Source organism: Alligator sinensis, unplaced genomic scaffold, assembly GCF_000455745.1.
Source record: "Alligator sinensis unplaced genomic scaffold, ASM45574v1 scaffold424_1, whole genome shotgun sequence".
NCBI classification, from domain to species: domain Eukaryota; kingdom Metazoa; phylum Chordata; order Crocodylia; family Alligatoridae; genus Alligator; species Alligator sinensis.
In genome coordinates this window covers 2,137,569-2,158,245 of record NW_005842113.1, presented here as the reverse complement: position 1 = coordinate 2,158,245, position 20,677 = coordinate 2,137,569, and the positions used below count along the sequence as shown (strand labels likewise).

The 20,677-nt window shown below is 38.6% G+C and overlaps 1 protein-coding gene across 3 annotated transcripts in view; it reads right to left on the bottom strand.

Moving 5' to 3' along the window:
• Nucleotides 1-20,677, bottom strand: part of ERG (ERG, ETS transcription factor) — a 239,416-nt gene that overhangs the window by 57,335 nt on the left and 161,404 nt on the right. For all 3 annotated transcript variants that reach the window (XM_006024677.3, XM_006024679.3, XM_006024678.3), the window contains one exon: nucleotides 1,386-1,603. In XM_006024677.3, the coding sequence (XP_006024739.1) occupies nucleotides 1,386-1,603 (218 nt within the window). The remainder of the gene's footprint in view (nucleotides 1-1,385; nucleotides 1,604-20,677) is intronic.

The following is a 20,677-nucleotide window of genomic DNA, read 5'->3' as shown; positions in this document are numbered from 1 at the left end:
TTGATTAGAGAAAGAAACATACAGTACCCCATTTATAGTAACAGTAACATTTATAGACAGTAACATTTATGAGTGGTACAGTATTTCTGTTAAGATAACCATATTCTGAATCTAGTAACTAGTAAGGAAACGAATAATTTTATACATATCCATGAACATTTTCAGTGTATCTGCTTCACACTCATCTGATCACACTCACCTTAATGACACTACATTACTACTAAGGAAGTAGAAGGAAAGTATAGATTCTTGATAAAGAATATATACTTTTATCTCTCTCTGGTAGCAGCAAGCGTTTATCCACAAAGGTAAAATGGACAAGTTAAATATTAGTGCAGCTCAGGCAACCTATTCACTAGAAAAAGTTAGCAACAAAATGAACCTGTTTTCTAATGCAGCTGACAATAAAAAGAAAGGAAATTAAGAAGCCTTCCAAAATCCAATCACCCAATTAAAACCTTTAATATAACTACCATGACTTTGATTAGATAAGGATAACAAGAATATGCAACTTTATTTTTAAAGTTCCCAAAAGCAAATTTTTTCATAAAAATTGTTTTGTACATATTTTTCATTCTCAAAAAACCCAAACCTCATGATGAGAAACTTAGAGAAGTGCATGACCCAATTTAGTTTCTCCAATTTAGCCTTTTATCAGACAAAAAAGGCCTTGAAAGTATACCTATCTTCTCACATACCACATACCTTCCCCCAGGATAAGACATGTACCCTGTTTTGGTACGACAGAATGAAGAAAAAATGGTATTTCCAGTGTCAACCTTTCCATAACATGGATTCAAAATGGCTGAATGCTCCCAGCCACCTGTACCATTCTCCCTCCTACTAGCTCTGACACTCAGGTTTTAACCCTGTTATAGCTTTTGGTTTGCAAGGATACAGTGAGTGACCTGAATAGTGACTGCTTCCCCTGCCTGCCCCTGGGAAAGAAAGGAAAAGCAGCAAGGTCTTGGAAGCCATTATGGCAACATTATGCCTCCATTCTAGTGTAGACATCAGCTTCCTTGTTCAAAACTCATAACTCATTTGGAGAGGGGAGGAAGGTACATACAATGAGTGAATAAATACACTATTTTCACAATACAGCCTGCTGACTTCTGATAAAAGGAGTTAGCAAATATACTGTACTACATGGGTCTGGTAAATCTGCCTGCACAATACTATGGAAAAAATAACCCAATACAAAACAGAAAGAAACCAGCCAAGAATTAAAATGTCTCACTATCTTTTCCCTTACATTCCATTTTGACATGGACCAATTTTGCTGTTCTATACAGCTATTCAGATGCTATGGTAGCGAGGACCACAGGTGGACACAGATGGCATAAAGCTTTATTAGTAATAATTTTAAATTCTGGCTTCATTACCTTGACCCATTTACTTGGTTTGGGTTACATTCCATCTTGATGGTGACTCTGGTGGGGGGTTGTGATAACCAGTCTTGCTGGGGGACACGCGGACTCATCTTTGACGTCTGCCCATATTCACTGGAAGAGGAGGCAGTCATCTCTGTCTTAGTAAGGTGTGGCGTTCCGTAGGCACACTCAAACAAGGACTGATCTTCACTCACTACTGATAATGCTTCCTAAAAACCAAACAGCAGAAATAAGCATGACATTGTATCAGAGAGGTAGTACAGATATTATCAAAACATTTATGAGAATAAGTTAGGTTTCAGGCATCATATGAAAGGTATGTATGGACCGTTTATTTGCATACTAAGGATCATTTGTTGTAATATAATTACAAGCATCACAGTAAAATAATAACCTGGAAGCACAGTACACAGTAACAGAAAGAGAGTCTTTGTCCCAAAGAACATCCCAAAGTGATGATCTGGCTCTTGAGCCTTCTAGTATTGAAATCCTGATCTTTTCCTAACCTGGAATTTCCGTATGACCTAAGCTGACCGAATGGCTTACAGGAAGCATAGTGGAATACTGATCCTTTTAGCTTCACAAGAGCTACATCATAAGAGCTGATGTTTTCTCAGTTGTGAAATATATGAGTGGTCTCTACCCTGTTACTATGCTGAAAAATCTCAACATTAGAAAAGCTGTCACCAGAATTAGTGTTTTTTTGGTCTTAGCAGAATGGACAAAAACTGTATAGGCCTGCAGAACACCCTACATATTTGCCCTCAGAGTGATCTTTCCAAGTTATTATTCAGCCATGAACATGAGAAGGAGTAGGATGGGAACACAAGCACTGCCATAGTCTGTCCTATTGTTATTCTGCAGATCAGTGGTGCTCATCCTCAGGTGCAGCCCATGAAGCTGGTGTGAACAGCTGATCACTAACATGTCAGTGCAAGTGAATGCTACTGCTGCTCCTCCCCTTCTTTCCTCTGCCACTGAATTCAGTGACAGAGAAAAGGAGGGTATGAGCAGCAGCAGCAGTGTTCATTTGCATTGACATATATGCCAGTAAACTCAGAGCTTTCCTGCAGCTCTGAAGCCCATGAACTGAGCACAATTGCCATTCACCTTCCCCTCCCATAGCCCACCACCAAATTCAGCAGCAGGGAAAAAAGAGAGGATGAGCAGCAGTAGTGGTGGCAGCACTCAGCTGTGGAGCTGCAGGGAAGCTCTGAGTTTACTAGCATGTCAACTTGGGCTCTGGCTGGTGGTAGTGTTCAGCTCCTGAGCTCCACAGCTGCACAAAAGCTGTGACTCTAGCCAGAGCCTGCTGGTAGGTTCAGAGCTTTCACACAGCTCTAGAGCATGGGAGATAAGCACAGCCTCTGCTGCTTGGATCCTGTTTTCCCTTACCATTGAATTAATTGGAGAGGAAGGGAAAAGGAGAGGTGAACAGTAGGGATGCTCAGCTCCTGGGCTCTGGATCTCCATGAAAACTTTGGCAACTGGAAGGGAAAAGGCAATGAAGACCCACCCAATGCATGTACAGGGTGCTGCACAGAGCTGGCAACAGCACCTGAAAACAGCAGAAAGTAATTTCAAAGAAAGGCCCACTCTTCTGGTGCAGAGCATGGTTTCACTCCCACCATGTTCCCAGCTTTCCCTTCAGGAGGCACTGGGAAGCCCAGGGAGGGCACTGGGAAGCCCAGGGAGCTGAGGTAAGGTACAGTGTTGCCAGCTGGGCAGTCTCCATCTGGTCTCTCCCACACCAACACTAAGAACCTGGAAACCAGCCAGATCCTTGTAGGCTAACGAAAGCCAGTGGCCCATCCACCTTTACTTACTGCACAGGGCACTATTTCATTTTAAAGTTTAATTATGTTTATTAAATTTATAATAATTTAACAGGATACTGAACTTTTTTACTTTGTATTGCTAAGCCTAAAATAACTAATAATGTGTGTTTATAATGCTTTTCTGTGCAGCTCTCAGCCCATTTCTAATTTTAATTTGTATAAAAACTTTGAGCACCTTTGCTATAGACACATAAAAGAGTTCACTTTCTGGGACTGATGAAACAAAACCCTGTACCAACACTGCAGTAAATAATGCAAATTCAAAATAAAGAAATTAAAAAGCCATATCTGGCAGAAGGATCCATGAGTATTAGGCATTAAATGCCCTGCAAAATGATTGAGGAATCAACTGTGCTAACTCACAGGGAGTTTCTCTTCCTTCCTGTAGGATTAGTGCCAAATCCTTTTCTGGAGAGCAGAATGATGCAGAGAAGAGATATAGCTGGGTGTAACCTCTGTTGCAGGGATTTTGGTCTGTGAGCAAATGAAAATGCAAACAAGGCTAATGCTTGCTGCTGGCTGCAAAAGAGGTGCTGACTGGTTGGCTGGACACCACCCTTAAACCACAAACCAAACTCCCTTGAGAATGTGGCATGTTGACCAACCCATAAGCCATCTCTCTCTCAGAGCACTTCCTTGGGAACTGCATGGAGATCCTAATTTGCTGCATGTGTGGGAAGAGGTTCCCTGCCTCCTTTTCCTCGCTGTGGTGACAGTGTGGTTATGGCACCTTTACAGCCTGGAACAGTCTGGGTGGCTGAGTACAAAAGACTGACAGTTGGAAGGCAGCTGCAGCTGCATATAGTTGGGGACTGAACCCAAGAATGATGTAGCCTACAAAAAAGACCATCTCCCTTACTGCACCATTGCAGTTAATCTTGTAATGACTTTATTTCTTCTTGTTGCTATTTTTAATCAGTTAAAGTCATTGTAGCTCTTTTAGATGGCACAGTTTGGGTAGACGTAACATCTGCTTGTTGCCCCAGTATAGCACAAAGAAGGTTTGAACCCTTTATGTCAAGCTCTGCTCTGACCAATATATAACTGAGGAGCAGAGAGACAGCCCAGAGCACATTGGTGCCCTGAGAATCAGTTGTGGGTTGGAGAATTCCAGGGCAAAACCAAGTCACCAAACAAGAGACCTGCTTGCCTGAGAGCGCACAGTCCCAGCCAAGAGCAGCATATGAACTAGCCATCTGCCAAAAGTTAGACATACTAACAGACTTCATGATCTAGGTCTGCTAGACAGGCTTGGTAAGAGTAAGTGGTAGATCACAGATCACACCCCACTGGGGACATTTTGTGTGGGATGGCCAGTGTGCTGTAACAGCCAACATCCTTGATGATGGTCCTGTCAACAGAGAATGAAACGGAGACAAGAGCTAGAGCTATAGGAATCACTATGTTTAGAGAAAAGAATAAACCACAGTAATACTAATCCCAGCTGTTCAAAAACATTAATCAGACTTTAAAGTCAAGACATTGTCTTAAAATGTTTGACTTTTTAAAAAAGGCAATGCATTTAGTGTTCCTCTTCTCCTGGTTTCTGAGCCCTCAGGGTATATTTCAGTAACATTCATGCTTTCTTCCACAACCTGGAATGCTAGATGCTGACATTTTTTAAATGAAAAATGAGATTATCAGTTAATCTCTTGACTTCAGGAACTGAATCTTTAAGCAAAGCACTAAATATTATGAGATTTACAATAAAATCACAAGAGCTGGCAACAAGGCTATAACTTTGTATCAGGGAGTACACATCAAATATTGAAAAATGTTTTACAAAGTATCATTATCATTACTCACATTACACAAAGGCTGCACAAAAGCTGCCACAAGAATCTGGGCATTACATGAACCATTGCATAGTTAAATTACCAGCCTATTTTCTACCCCCATCCCTTTGCCACCTCTTTACTGTGCTCCTAGTAGCTCAGAACTCCTGATATTCTTAGGGATCCTGACAGTGTGCAAACATCATCCCAGATGCTAGTGGGAAGAAGTGAGAACTGCTCTGCTAGAAAGGTGGGGTGACTGCTGGGGATTTTTATCCCCACCATCCTGGCTCCAAATAGGAGGATGCACTGGAGAGAGGTCAGGAGAAAGAGGTGTCAAAACCCTTTGATGCTGCATCATTTAGTAAGGGACCTTTACATCCAACTTTCTTATTTTCATATCCAGAGGTTCAAAGAATTAAGTTACTCAGGGGGAAAAATATTTTCTTTTACTGTATTCTGTAATTTTCCATGAAAATATACTCCCTCTTGAGCATGTACCCGCAACACTAGATGGACTGCTATTCAGTGTCTGAGACAGTTTTCTGCCCACTTCCTTCTCCTCTGCTCCGCTGTGGAGTCAGTACATGGACTGAATAACATATTATGTAATGTTAACTTTGGCAATACTGATTACCGTATATGTGTATAAGAAAGTATGAATTATACATGAGAAAGCAAAACGAAGGCTGCAAAAAAAGCAGGTAGAATGTTACTTCAATCTGTAATCAATATGTGACATTTCTAAAAGTTGCATAAAAATGCGGCTGATTGGTTTTATTTACACACATGCACAAGCACGCAGGCACCCCACACCCTCCTCCCAAATAAAACACCTTTTATTCCAAGATCACACTAAGCATGGCTCTGAATAGCATGACTGAAGACTGTTTGGGGGTATTTATACACCACAAACCAGGACTTTAAGAGACAGGAGGATTTACTAAATCTGTATCTATTGGCATGAATCACTATCATAAAATATTGCCTCCCCCTTAGTTTATTTTACAACATCTCCATGTTATTTTTCAACATCCTATGAATGTACAACCTGACATGTTATAGTATATAAAGGGGGAAAATTAAACGTATTTCAGTGGATTCAATGTATCTGAGCAGATTATATTAAATTCCCCAAAATACTATGGCAGTTAGTAACAATTATGGAGATAGTGTAAAGACTACGATCAAAACAGAACAGATCAAAACAGAAAAATAAAGCCCATAAATTAACATAAAAGATTGTGTCTAGCTACATTTATTAGGAACATGTCTCATTCTAAATGATTTCTGAGCTAAAAATATCCAGTCTACCACAGGAATTCCTCATATGATTTGGCAGTTGAGTTCAGATTCCACTAGCGTGTTGCCTTGTGATTTATCAGTTATCAGTTTCCCTGTAAAGGGCTATGGAGGCAGTGTGGGAGTATCTGTACTTTCTGTCATATCTTTGTACACATGGGTTATTTCATGTGGAGGAATTAGTGGCAGGGTGAAGCTTCCATAATAACCAGACTACATGTACTGTCTGCCTTTACTCTACTGCTGCCCAAGGAACGTTGTTACTCAGAACAATTCCTGCAAAACTTTCTCAGTTACAGCAGGGAGCTGCATTTCTATCTGCACCTATAAGTCCTGGGTGACACCACATGTACCTTCTTTCCCTTGCTGTTGGAAGATGTAGATATCTGGGGAAGACAAGATATTTGGGGAAAACAGCCTGTCCAACTCTCAGTTTGAACAAGTTTGAACAGTTGACAGAGCATTACCTGTGGAGTCAGCATACCTTAGGAACGTGACCTAGAATGGGATAATCTTACTTCCCAGCAACTATAGTGGACCACAAACTGAATATGAGTCAAAAGTGTAGTGTTGTTACAAAAAAAGAGAAAAAAAGGCAAACTATTAAAAAAAGTAAGTGTCACATTTAAGGCATGGGAAGTCATCTATTCAGAAGACGAGGACCTGCCTGAAGTATTGTGTCTAGTTTTGGGCACTGCTCTTCAAGAATGACATAGGCAAATTGGAAGGAGTCCAGAGGAGAACAACAAAAATGATCAGAGGTATAGAAAACATGACATGCAAAGAAGGGTTGAAAACTTAAATTATTTAGTCTGGAGAAATCTCAGGAGATAAGTATTGATACAAATCTTCAAATGAAAAAAGGGTTGTTATAAAAAGGATGGTGATCAAGTATTCTTTGTGTTCATAAGGGACAGTAAATGAATTAATGGTATTAAATTGCACAAAGGGGAACCAAGGTTGGACACTAGGAATAGCTTTCAAACTATGAGGGCAGGTAAGCACTGGAATAGATTACCCTGAGCAGGCGGTGGGACTAGATCACCTCCTGAGATCCTTTCCAGTTGTATTCTTCTAGGATTGCATTATTCTATTCTCTCCTCTCCCCCTGCACATCAGTGGGATTGGGATTTCAGCCCAGAAATTAAAGGAAATATGGCTGTTGACTTCAGTGGGACAAGGATTTCACTGCTGGAAACTTGGAATTTAGTATGCTTAGCTGCCATTTCACACTATTTTCTGTCTGCCAGGATTCAGGCCATCATACTTTCCATCCTCCCCTTTTCTCAGCCTCCCAATTGTTACTACCCCATGATATGTTAGATTATCACATCTTTTACTTGTTTTTAGAGCATGGAGTACCTATGGAACATGTTTGGATATGGTAGGGTTGACAAATGTTGATTTTTCCATGGCCTCTGAAGTAGGCTTAACAATGTGTGTCTCAAGACACTTCAGAATTTAGCCCAAAGATAAAGTAATATCTAATAATCTAAGGATGGTTCATGGTATGAAGAAAAATATATGAGTTTCATATTGTAGAAAAGTATAAAATAGTACCATGAAATTTGGAATTTGTTGTGACTACATAAAATCTTGTGATTCAAGAAATGATAGGGTACCCAAAACCAGTTTGTTCCTCCTGTATTTCTACCCATACTATCTATCCTCAGTTACTCTCTAGTAAGGCCCCTAAGACTTAACCATTATATTAATATATGAATTAGATAAGTACAATTATTTTCTTTTTAATTACTTCCTTGTACTTTCCAGTGCCATCAGTAGTTAATGTGCATACATAGGGGAAGTCAGGTGCAGACTCACACATACTCTGCTGTCTTAGCCAAGCCATTTAAACTTCAAAGGGAATTTTCATTGTACAAGAACTCAGAGGGAATGGCCATATGTTATACATATACATCAGTATACATCTACGTATCTACAGTAAAGAATCATTAAAAAAGCAATCATTACAGTAAAGCAATCATTAAAAAACATTTGCAAATAATGTATTTCATCATTTTTTTCATGTTAATAATAGAATAAGTTATTCAGGTTTTCCCACACTTTTATCCAACTCTTATGAATCACCAAATCATAGACTAACATTTTTAATGGCTAATTGTTTCATCCATTGTTAAACAAATTATTTGTGAATAGAAATGTATTTACTTGAAATGTTTAAACTCAAAATAAGTAAAAATGATTTTCATATGGTATGCCTGAAAGGCTCTTCTCTCTTTTCAGCTGCAAAGGCTAGGAAGGCATATGCTATTAAATATATGAGGTACACTATAGATTCTTATTTTCTATAAACATGTTATTTGTATAAATGTATAGATTTTTTTCATAAAAATGTAAGTGCAGTCTTCTGAAACATTCACTGATCAACAATATGAAAACTTCTCAGTGATCAACAATATGAAAAATAGCTGTATGATCTAGCCACACACACAAGCAGACATAGATATATGTGGTTACATAACAAAATAGCTTTTTGCATATGGATGTCATTTATGTTTTTATTAAACATTTTTCATCACTTATTTTCATGCTAATCTTTTTAAAATTTATATTAATGCTGTTACCCAAAAAAACTGGCAACATCAAGTAGGCAAAGTAAATATTAACATATTATAAAAATAGAGTCATACAAGGCTTCCTCTTAGTCTGCCAACTTTTGTACCTTTCTGGGAACAGTTATAGTAATTGGATGGGCCATCTTCCTGGATTTCATGAGATAATATATTCTTCTGACACCTCAAAGGTTAAAGCTTTCATTCCGAGTAACTAGTGGTTTGCATGACATGGCATGATGAAGCATAGGCTATAGTGACAGACAGGAAAGATTATTCATGTGTGTACATGAAATGGAATACTTTGATGTATTATGAGAAGTAAAATTATATCTGACAACCATTTTTATTCTTTTGACAGAATTGCTGCCCCACTATCAGCAACACAAAAGAATATAATTCTTTTTCATTCAGAGTTTGTTTTTTAGTTTGTATACCAGGGTTCTCATTTGAACTTTCTGTACCAAGGGTGAAAGAACAAAATGTCCTTCTGTATTTGGTTTTGGTTTATCCTTTTTGATCAGTCAAAAAAGCCCAAACAAAACAAAACAACCCCATCCCCAGAATAAAAGACTGATTTAGCAGAACAATAGGGACAATTATACTTTTAAAACAGACACAAAATCATTAGAGGAAAGGTGTTTGTTTAATCAAACCAAGATTACTTGACCTGGAAAGCAGAAATTTCAGGACAGATGACCAAAGTATTCTGCATTATGAAGGGTAATCAGTCCCTCCTTTTTGTTCAATCTCACAAATTAAAAGCAAAGACCATTTTTCTTAAAATTTAGTAAAATTAAAAAAAAAGAAAAAAATATGTTTTAAGGCAGCATACAGCTAAGCAGTAGAATCTACCAATATAGAAAGTTACTACAAAAATACTAGAGCAGGATGTGAAAAGAGTTTGGATAAAGGTATGAATCAATAGCATTATTATTTATGTTTATTCCAGCTGCAGAACGTATTTCTTGTATTGCCCAAGATGCATTTATGTAGTCTGCTTTCATATCATCATATGGTAGACTGTTCAACTTCCCAATAATGTTCTGGGGCCAGTCCAGCTCTCACTGTAGTGAATAGCTGTCTTTCCATTCTCTTTGATGAGGGCTGGATCAGGCACCAAGAATAGGAACATTACTTAACATTTAGCTTAATTCTTTCCTTCAATTTTCCAGATAGGCTCTGGATTTACTGCTTCTTCCCTACAGGTAGAATAGGTATCCGAGATCTTCTTGGTTCACTTTAGTCTACCTGAACTATGGAAGGGTTTGATTTCTTACTCTCTTTTTCCCCCAGACTTAAAATGTTAAAAGTTTTGAGCCTTTTCTCTGAATAAAGACTTCCTAACCCCATATATAAGTTTGTTGCATTCCTCTGTAGTTTTTCTAGAAATTGGCTGCTTTATAATGCAAACAATATTCAAAGTGGGAGCCCTTTTCTGCCCCATATACAGCAGAACTAATTTCCTTTGTTTTAAACATATCGGTTTGTTTATGTAACCTTTTCTATGGCCCTATTTTCAAGTTATTTCTCACCATCTGCATGAGCTTTCATTCAACTTGAATACATATTTTTCAGATACATAAGCATATATTTCCTAAGGCTGAAAACTGTTCTCCCAACACAGTCTACCTCCTATACATTTATAAATACTAGAGTTGGTCAGAAAGCAAAAATTAAAATTTTCAGGATATTCTGACATTTCAGAATGAAAATCAACCTTGAATCAGATCAATTTTTTTCACAGAATAAACATATCAAACCATCATTTTGTTTCAGACCTGTAGAAGTGTTGAAATACACATTATTAAATATGGTGCAAATAGTATTAATAAGATGTAAATTATACTACATTTCAGATTTTAGTGATATAAATGCCTAAAACCACAAGGATAAAGGCAAGACAAAACCCTTTACCTTTTTAAAACAGCACATTTTGCCATTATCAAAATAAAATTAGAAATGTGAAACAATTAATAAATTCTTTCCCATCAAAAATTTTATTAGAATGACATATTCCTGTTAAATGTATAAGCTGTCACACCTGGGTTTTTCAAGTACTAATTAACATGTTAACTAGGCTCTGCCCTGTTCTGTACCTTATGAAGCCACATAGTTATTTCCGTTTCCCACCCTCGCTATCCATGTCTATGGGTGGATCCAGAATTTACTAAAAGAGGTTCAACACACCACTACTCCCATGGGGAGATGGGGGAAAAGGCAGAGTGAGTAGTGAAAGCACGGTGAATCTACAGTGCTGCACCCCTCTGAATCCACCCCGGTCCATGACTCCATGCACCTCCATTCATATCTCAATCTATTAATTAGCATGTACATGACATGAATTTAAACATGAATTTAACAAATACATGAATGCGTGACATGAATTTAAACAAATACAGAGATGGAGTATACGTGAAGAGTGAAAAAAGAAAAGCACCCATCAACAAAAAGCTGCAGGTTCAAGAGCCAAATAGCAACAAGTTTCTTTCTAGTTATCATTCATTAACCCCATGCTTATTGCCTCCCCTGATAGTGAAAATGAATACATGAAGTGACAGATCCTGACTCAGTGTAAATCAGTATAACTCCACTGACTTCAATGGAGAGACATCAGTTAAAACTGCCTGGCTGTCTTGCCGGTCACAGGCAAAACTTGTGTTTTCTGAATCAAGAGGCTTTGTATAAAATTGTGGCCATAAAAATGAGCCAAATAATAGTCAACCAGACTGGAAGTAAGAGCACACAATATACAGTTGCATGGAACAGTTTCCGTTGATTTTTATCAAATGACATACAGAAATGCACAGCTGCTGTTTGCTACTTTTACTGTGTTGTCAGGCATATTTTCCCTTTATTTTACACTTTAGGAGGCTGTTTGCTGGACAGTAAAACCTAATCTCAGAGGTTAAATAATGCCATTTTTACAATGTAGCTAATATGATACCAGTGGCAGGTCAATAACATCTCACAGGACATTGGATAATCTTCTAGTCTTGAGTCCTCCACTGTACCCAGGTCAAAAACTGGCAGTACTGCGCAGTAAACCAAACTGTGGTCGAACTGCTGTTGGAATATTATCCAAATTTGCAGCCAAGTCTTTGAGCCTCAGATTCATTGCACTAAGTAATAGCAAGTGAACTAGAATCAAATGATTAATGCTCTTGCTACAGTTTATTAGATCATGACATTCTTACAACTCTATTCTGATCATCCTCAAAAGAAGCTTCATCAAAAGATATTCAATACTGTGTGTGGAAGATACTGACAAAGGTTAAAACTTAAAATGCAGTCACCTGCTTCAGGAGTTGGAGCACACATCTTGAAAGTGTTCTATCTCTAAATCTGTATGACTTGGATTCATTAAATCAGACAAAATTCCACTTATTATATTCGTGAGAGAGTTCAGAAACAACAAAAAGCCTTGGCCAGTACAAGATAGGAAAGACAGATGTTGTCCTCACCTCCACCCATAAGAATATTATTGCCAATTCAGTTAACATCCTCCACCTATTTGAAATGGGCACTTGGGAAGTCAGTAGTAATTCAAATAAAGGCATTCTGCTGCCACTTATTGGGGGTCTTCATGTCTTGCTGGAAAAAAATTAAAAGGATATTTGAAAGCCAGAGAGAGATGCAGCCATAGTCCCACTCAGAGAAAGAAATATCTGACCCTAAATCAAAATGACAGTATGAAACTTGGGGCCATGAAAGCAACTGCTGGTAAGTAGGCAGACCTACAGCATTTATTTATACGAATCGTTTTCTTGGCTCCACAGTTATTATGTAAATAGGGGCTGCAGGACTGGACACAGAATTTTTGTATTTTATAATGTAATTAAGTTCCCAGATAACCTAAAAACACAAAGCTTTAAGGTGAATTATAATTTTTAATTTAATGATTATAATTTCCATAACCTTATTTTTACCAAAGCCATTGGTATTCATCTTTTTGTCATCACATCTTATCCATGACATAATATTTAGAATATCAGGCATTTACCCCTAGATCTCAAAATGCTTTCAAGAGAAGACAAATTCTTTTCAATTCCTATTATAGATTGAGAAATTGAGTTACTTAAGAAGCTAGAATTAGAATCTAGGTCTCCACAGTTCCTAGACCAGCTCCATCTGCTGGACAATGCTGCATGCAGGGTATTATGACAACATTAGCACATCCAAAAGGTTGGTGGACTAATCATCTCCAAAGACCGGAAAGTCCCTATAAATGTCTTAGGATACATCTATGCTGCATTCCCAGCATGCCCCAGGAGGGATGCCACACTTGCTTCCTTGCATGCAGCAAACCCAGAAATGCACCCATGAAGCTTCTCTGAGGAGGTCTCCTTGTGGCTGCTCTTGAGACCTCAGTCTCCAGTGTCCTTAAGAGAGGCTACTGGGCACATTGCACTGAAGTGGTCAAGTAGAAGCAGATGGATGGGCCGTGCTTGGGGGTTTCTCTCACAGGATGTATTAAGGATGCAAAGGGGACCTACCTTTAAAGACATGCCATATCACAATGAGCTATTTCATCTGATACCTCACAATAATTTAAAGCAACATATAGAATCCCAAACTTGAGTTAAAGAATAGAAACTGCAAAACATTTTGCAGAAGTCATGGGCATCAGAAACTGCAAGCATTAGCTAACAAAACATAATGCATAGTGCTTTTTCACAAGATTTTACAGAAGTCTTTAGACAAAGGTCTGGATGGTCTTTGATAGCGGATTTAGCACTAAGCTTCATTTATTAACTGGCAGGTTTGCTATTCAAGCAAGTGGCAATATGGTTTGTGACTAGCTCAGGCTTGCTGAGTTTTCTTCATTGTATTTGCTGTGTAAAATCACTAAATTAGTCAGGTTTATGGCTTTGTGCACTGACACATGCAAGCCAAACATGCTTCCTGTACCAAAACAGGAGTAATTTCAGGCTATTCTCACCAAGAATCAACACTATCACAATATTAACAAATTGCCTGATTACCCAATGATAGGATATTTCAGTTACAATATCTAAGAGTAGAGCAAAGAAAAATGGGGTCTTATTTAATGATAGGGGTTTTTTAAAGGAACTGAATTTAAAAAAAACAGTGTGAGATATTAAAATACATTAATGGAAATTAGGAGTTAGGTACATACCAAGTTCTTGTGCTGTTGAGAATCTCTTTCTTAAAGAACAGAAGACCTGAAACTGGTGTTGTTACACTTGTGCAAACTTGGAATAACACAATGATAAATCAGGCCTATAATGTTTATCCCTAAATAACTAGGAAAAGCTAAATTCATGAATGCCAAAAAGATTGCAATTGTATTCTGCAGCTATCCAATTGTATATTGTATATGTATTTTTAAAGAATACCTAACTTCGTGTGTTTATTTTAGTACTTCCATCCATCTAATAAGCAAAATAACACTGAGGCTTGAATAACTACTTCTTGAAGATATTACAATGGACTTTTGTTATTTTCCATCTTGATATTATTGTCAACTTTAAAAACTTTCAAACTATTTTCTCTCTCAGTTTTGTTGATAACTTCTGAGACTCCAAAAAGGGTAAAGAACTGAGAGTACTTGGATCAAAAGCTCCTTCAAATCCTGCCAGACCAGTGCCAGCACACAGCCTCTCCCAAGCTATTCCAGCTTCAGACCTTATCATCCGCCTAATTGAGCAGCCAGCCCTCTACTTTGTTAAAAAATATAAACATCTGTTTTTGTCTCAGTCTTCTTTCAAGCAAAGATTTATTTGGCAAAATGGGTGGCAGGTTTGTAAAGTGGACCATAGCCCAATAGGAAATGAGCTGAGGCTGCATGCCACACTTGCTAAGAACTTTCCTTGCTATTAGATCAAAATGATATTATGAAACTTAGTCTCAGGGCCAAAATAGCTGTATGACCCAACACATAGATTTAATTCTAGTCTTGCAACCCTATCCTCTCTGGGTTTCTACTTTGCATTTTTGGAACAACAGGTAGCAGCCCCAACATTTTAAAAAAAGAATTACTGTATTTTTGTGAGGCTATTCATCTTAGTCTGGAATTACAGGTTGTACTTGGACACAATTTGAGTCCTTGTGTTTTGGTTTTGCAGATTTATCCAGAAAATCTCAACATAAACAATCATGGATTTTTTCTGCCAATTGAAGTGACTAAAGGGCTAGGGACAGAAGTTACACATAAACTGGTTTAAGTGATCAGAAACGAGTTTAAACATGTAACAGAACAGAATATTAGTGCACATAAACCAGTTTCAAAATGGCTGAAACTGGTTTAAGATAGGCCTGGTTGAATGTAGTATCAGACTTAACTGATTTGGGTCAAACTGGTTTATGAAACTTCTATCTCAGAGCCCTTCCTGGTTCAAGTTCAGTCAGAGTCCCCCAGCATGCTTTCCAGCCCTGGGCTGAGCTGTGCTCTCTGCTCTAGAGAGGCCCTGCATTCTGCTCCCTAGCTGGAGCACTGAGGGATGGCTGACAAGCGGGGGTGGGGGACAGGGCAGGGGGGCAAGCCCAGCTGGGGATATGGGCTAGTTTGTGCCCCCCCCGGCAAACTGCAGCTGGGGTCTGGGGCCAGGGAGTGGGGTTAAACACCCCTTCCCCAACTCAAATTTACTGCTGGATGCAACTGTGGACTACAAATCCCAGAGACCTTGGGGGCAGCAGGAAGAGGAAGTAAACACACAGCCAGAGAGCTATACTCTAGCGGCCCCCCAGCATCTGGCCTGAGTCACTGTAGGCATGTGGCTGCATTACCTGAATCAAAAGTAAATGTCTGTTCACTTCTGTTTCAGTATAATCTCTGCAGTTTAGATTACCTTGCAAAGACTGAATTGATTCAGCCTTGGGCTTTTTGACTGTCTGTACCTAGCTAAGGAGAAGAATATCCTGAGACTCCCTCAGTCAACACAGAAGTTGGAATCTACAACCTTCTTCACTGTTGAACTGTAACTCCAAGACCAGATATTGTATTCACAATAAGCTTAACAAAATTTATTGTATATATTTCCATTTTTAAGGTGATCTTGTTTTTAGCTTCTGGGCACATTTTAAAATTAAAATATTTAAATCATCAAAATATTTTAGTCAAACCAATGCTAAACATATATATATATACACACAACCTACTCTGCCAAACAAATCATCACACGAAGAATCAGAAAAATGTTACAAATCTAAAAAATTAAGAGACAAATAAGACTCAAGGATAAAAGGAACCAAAGCACCTAAAGGAGGTAGGAACCCAACTCACAACGACTCACCACTAGAGGTGCAGGAAATTATACACAGCACCTGTAAATGGAGTGTAGAAACTGCTTGAGGTCATTCTCAGAGCAATTGTCCCGCTGCTTTTTTCTTAGCAGCCCTAGCCAGAATGCTAAGGAAGTGTACTTCCCCAGGCCCCACATTTGGCTGCTGAAGTTACAATATACACCACTATGTTCAAAGTCATACATATTTATGAGCCGTTATCCCTACTTGGAAAGCATTCATCAAACTCTATGCTTATTAAAGTCATTACCCTACTTGATAACTTTGCAAAAAATGCAGATAAAAGCATCTTTGTTTATACATATATTTTTATTTACTTTGGAGTTGGATTTTTTTTCTTGCCATTTTCTAAGTACTCTGAAATTAGGAAACTGGAATTAGGATGCAAATTCCAGAATTAGAAGCTGGAATTAGAATGCAAATAAATATAGCCAGTTTTAGGTCACCACATTAAGACCACTTTCTTTTTTTTTTTGTATAACACCTTACTATGTTCTTAATCTCCATTAGATTCCCTTCTTACTTCCTCACACTTCTGTGTATTTACTCTCTAAATACTGTATACTAAAGGGTTCTTGTGGTGTTTCCCATTTTAACCATGGCATGCTGCTTGTATGGGTAATCTCTCTGGATTTAGAGGAAACTTTTCAATTGCATCCTTTACTGTGTATAACCTAGTGTCCTTTTCATTCTTTCTTGAATCAGGAATATCTTAAGGATATTGTTGTATCAGGTCACACATTAAATATAAGACTAGTAAGGGAAGTTTTGTGGTATAATGTAACTAGAGCTGCATGAATAATACACTACCATTGAGTAGACAAAACCAAGAATATCACAAGAAAGAAACTGTTTCAGATCAACCCTCCTTCCAAAAAAAAATCTTGTTTTGAAATTATTTGTTCTGCTTTCAAGTTAGATATCCCTATCTATCTATATTTTCTTCTGTGAATAATTTGGTAATCCCACATTAACTATTTGCTGAAAAATATTCACTCAGCAATAATGGCAACATATACATACAAAGAAGGAAGATACCACCGCAGTAAAAATACTACTGCAAGTCAAAGACAATTGTATGGATAGCAGAATTAGGTGAAGGTAGATTCTTTGATTTTATGATGCTTCATAAAATTGATTCGGTTAAAACAATTATTTGCAGTTCTCCTTCAGAACATATCACTGCTCTGCAACATCATTAACCTCCAGAGTCAACATAAAGTTAAGGCAGGGTAGTTTTGCACCTTATGGACTAACCAAAGTAGACACATGTAAATGCAGATATGTATGGTCAATATAAAGGATCATATGTACTATCTTAAAGTGACACCAGTAAAAATTCCATTGCAAAATGAAGGCAATATATAGCCCAGAGAACTTACGTATTTATATTAGAATATCAAAACATTAAGTTGACTTTTTCCTCACAGCTCAAAACACATTGGAGAGGTTAAAGAGTAGCTAAACAACATAATTAATCATCCTTACAGTGTGATATGAAGCAGTAATTATACAAAGTTCAGGATACATCAAAAATGCTGATTTATTTATCTTATGATAGCATTAAGAAATGCTACATAAATGTGTGTGTGTGTGTATATCTTGTATGTTATGCATACATCTGAAAGGTATGCTTGCAGTTGCTCTTTTATTGTTTCCCCAAACAAACCCATTTCCTACAAGCTGTTCTCATATCTTTTGTGCCATATCCAACTTCCCAGAAAAACAGCAGGAAAACAAAGTGTGAACTCAAAACAACCCATTTCCACAGAACAATGCTCCATACCAAGAAGAGAGAGAGAGAGGGGAAAAAAAGCTCAATGTTTTGGTACCACCAAGGGACATGAAGAAAAAAGGAAGGAGTAACTTTAAAAGTCACACAGAGGAAGAGTTGCATAACTGTAAATATGCAATAGGCATATTGCCAACTATTTCAAAGGATTTGAGGTTTCGAAATCACCCAAATGTCTAACTGATTTGTACCTTGTTTTTTTAGCTTCCAGGAACACCTTTAAATGTCTTGGAGTCCAAAACTGCCATATCATTATATACAATGTATAAGTCATACTCAGGTCATGATTTCAAGTCTCATCCATAAGGAAAGTAAACAAATGCCATTTAAGCTTCTTAGCAATCTAGCAAAATTAAAGTATGTAATAAATAAAGCAAAATGAAACACCATCATTCTATAAGAAGAATGAAATAGAAAATCAAATTAATTAATTTCCTGGGTGAACAGTGCAATCTTTGAAGTTGCTGAGACTTATTTAAACCAGAAAAACCCAAGCATGGCTCCCATTTCCCATGCAGTGAGCTCCTGTAGGTATTCTACACATAGCTCATTGTGGCACATCTGATAAAAGTCAGTGGTAAATGTCACTATGCTGTTTCTAACTCCTGCTTCCAAATTTGGGCTGTCAAGGCCATAAAAGCAGAAAAAAGGGAACAAAACTAAATGACAAAGTATTTCAATCACCCTACCTGAAACAGGTTTGCAAGTCAAAAGACTCCATTTTTAGAACTAACTTGGCAGCTATAATCCATTTTCCCAATTAATGAGTCTGTAACCATCTGTAAAATGTGTTGAAGTGAAGCCCATTCTGTCCTTTCAGTTACGAAATGCCATTGACATTTGTTTTCTGTAGACAAAAGGTGTAACATACAGGAAACCCACCATCAAAAATAGTACCATTTCATTAATGCTTCCATGATATAGATGTGAAACATACTCTAATGGAAATTACATTTAGGGAGGAGGTCACACTTGTCCAGTTTGCTGACTGCTTGCTGTAGGTTCTCATAACACCAAGAAAGGACATTTGACTCCCCTCCCCCCTTATTATTTATTAATCATAGTATTAATGCAGTGTCTATTAACCAACCAAGAATGAGGTTCCACTATGCTGGACATTGTACTTAAATAAAGTACTAAAGCCTCATTACCCCAAGAAGCTTAAAATCTAAATAGACAGGATAGACACAGGATGAGGGCAACAAGTTAAAACATAACTAGGTTGGACAATGAGACTGCAGCAAAACCCATACAAGTTCTAGGATTTGATTTGAATTTGGAGATGATACAGAAAATGGAAAGAAAATTGACAGGAAAGAGTACCTTGGAGGAGGTGGATAAGGCAAGGGAGAGGAGAGACAGATGTGGAGTGTGGGCAAAGTGAAGAACCAACCCAAATTTTACAGTACATTTCCAAATTTTGGGGCTGTGTCCCAGCATCCCCCAAGACTCCCAGGATTGCAAGTTCTTTCCTGAGTTGGAATGCTGGTTCCAAATTGTCTGACTTCCTGTTTTAATATTCCTGTGGCATGAGGCAGTATTCTGCTATGTCCCTTGAAAGACAAAACTAATTACTTCATTGCAGGAAACCTGGAGTGGGAGTCATATCTGTACAGCAATCAGGACTATGTCCTCACATTTGGTAACCAAAAAGTAACTATGTTAAATGACAGTGAAGTGAAGAGACTGAGGGACGGAGAGTTGGCACAAGCAGTCAATCAGTATTGTTAAGTACAGACAGTCAAAAAGCCTAAGGCAGAATCAATTCATCCTTCAAAGTTTACTCTTAACTGCACAGATACAACTGATAATAAAGTGCACTGATGCTCATTTCTGAAACTGGAAAGGCAGCCAGACCCTCAGAGGCAAGGACAGCTGGTGAGGGGGAAGGGCTAAGGATTCCCAGCCTGGCTCCCTGGGAAGGGATTGGGGGGTGAAAAACCTAGTGGAGGGGGCTTGCTCCCTGTGTCTTACAGACCCCAGCTGGGGGTCCCATGCTGGGTGGGTGCATTCTCCCACCCCCCAGAGACAAGTGCAGCTGTTGGGGGGGGAAAGGTGGGGAGTTAAGGTGATTCCAGCTTGGTTATAGGGTCTGTGCAGGGAGGCTAAAAGTCCCATGGAGAGTGCTTTCCCTCCCCTGCTGTGCAGACCAGAGCTGGAGGGGTCTCGGGTCTGTTCCCCTCCTCCTGTCCCGCTGTGTTGATAGTCACAGGCTGAGGCTGGGGAGCAGAGGCTTTACTGCCTCAGCTCTGACAGCAGTGGGGAAAGGCCAGCCCTGCTCCACTGGAGTAGACTGCATAGCCCAGGGCTGCAAAGCATCCTGGGATGCTGAGGGACTATGAATTAACTTGAACCAGGAAGGGATCTGGGACAGAAGTTCCATAAATCAGTTTGACCCAAATCAGTTAAGTTAGATACTACCTCCATCCAAGTTTATCTTAAACCAGTTTTGGCCATTTTGCAAGTGGTTTATGTGCACTGAACTTCTGTTGTGTTACAGGTTTAAACCAGTTTCTGATCACATGAACTGGTTTATGTGTAACTTCTATCCCTAGCCTATAGGTCAAAGAGCATCAAGTCAAAACTAGAAAATTATCAGAATGCCCCATGTTCCCTGCTTTAACTGCTTCTACAGCAACTAGCGATGGGTGAGAGTGGCACCCACCCCAGGCGCCAAGTTAGGAGGGGTTCTGGAAGTGCCCCTCCCCATTCCATGAAGTCTTCACCCCAGCAA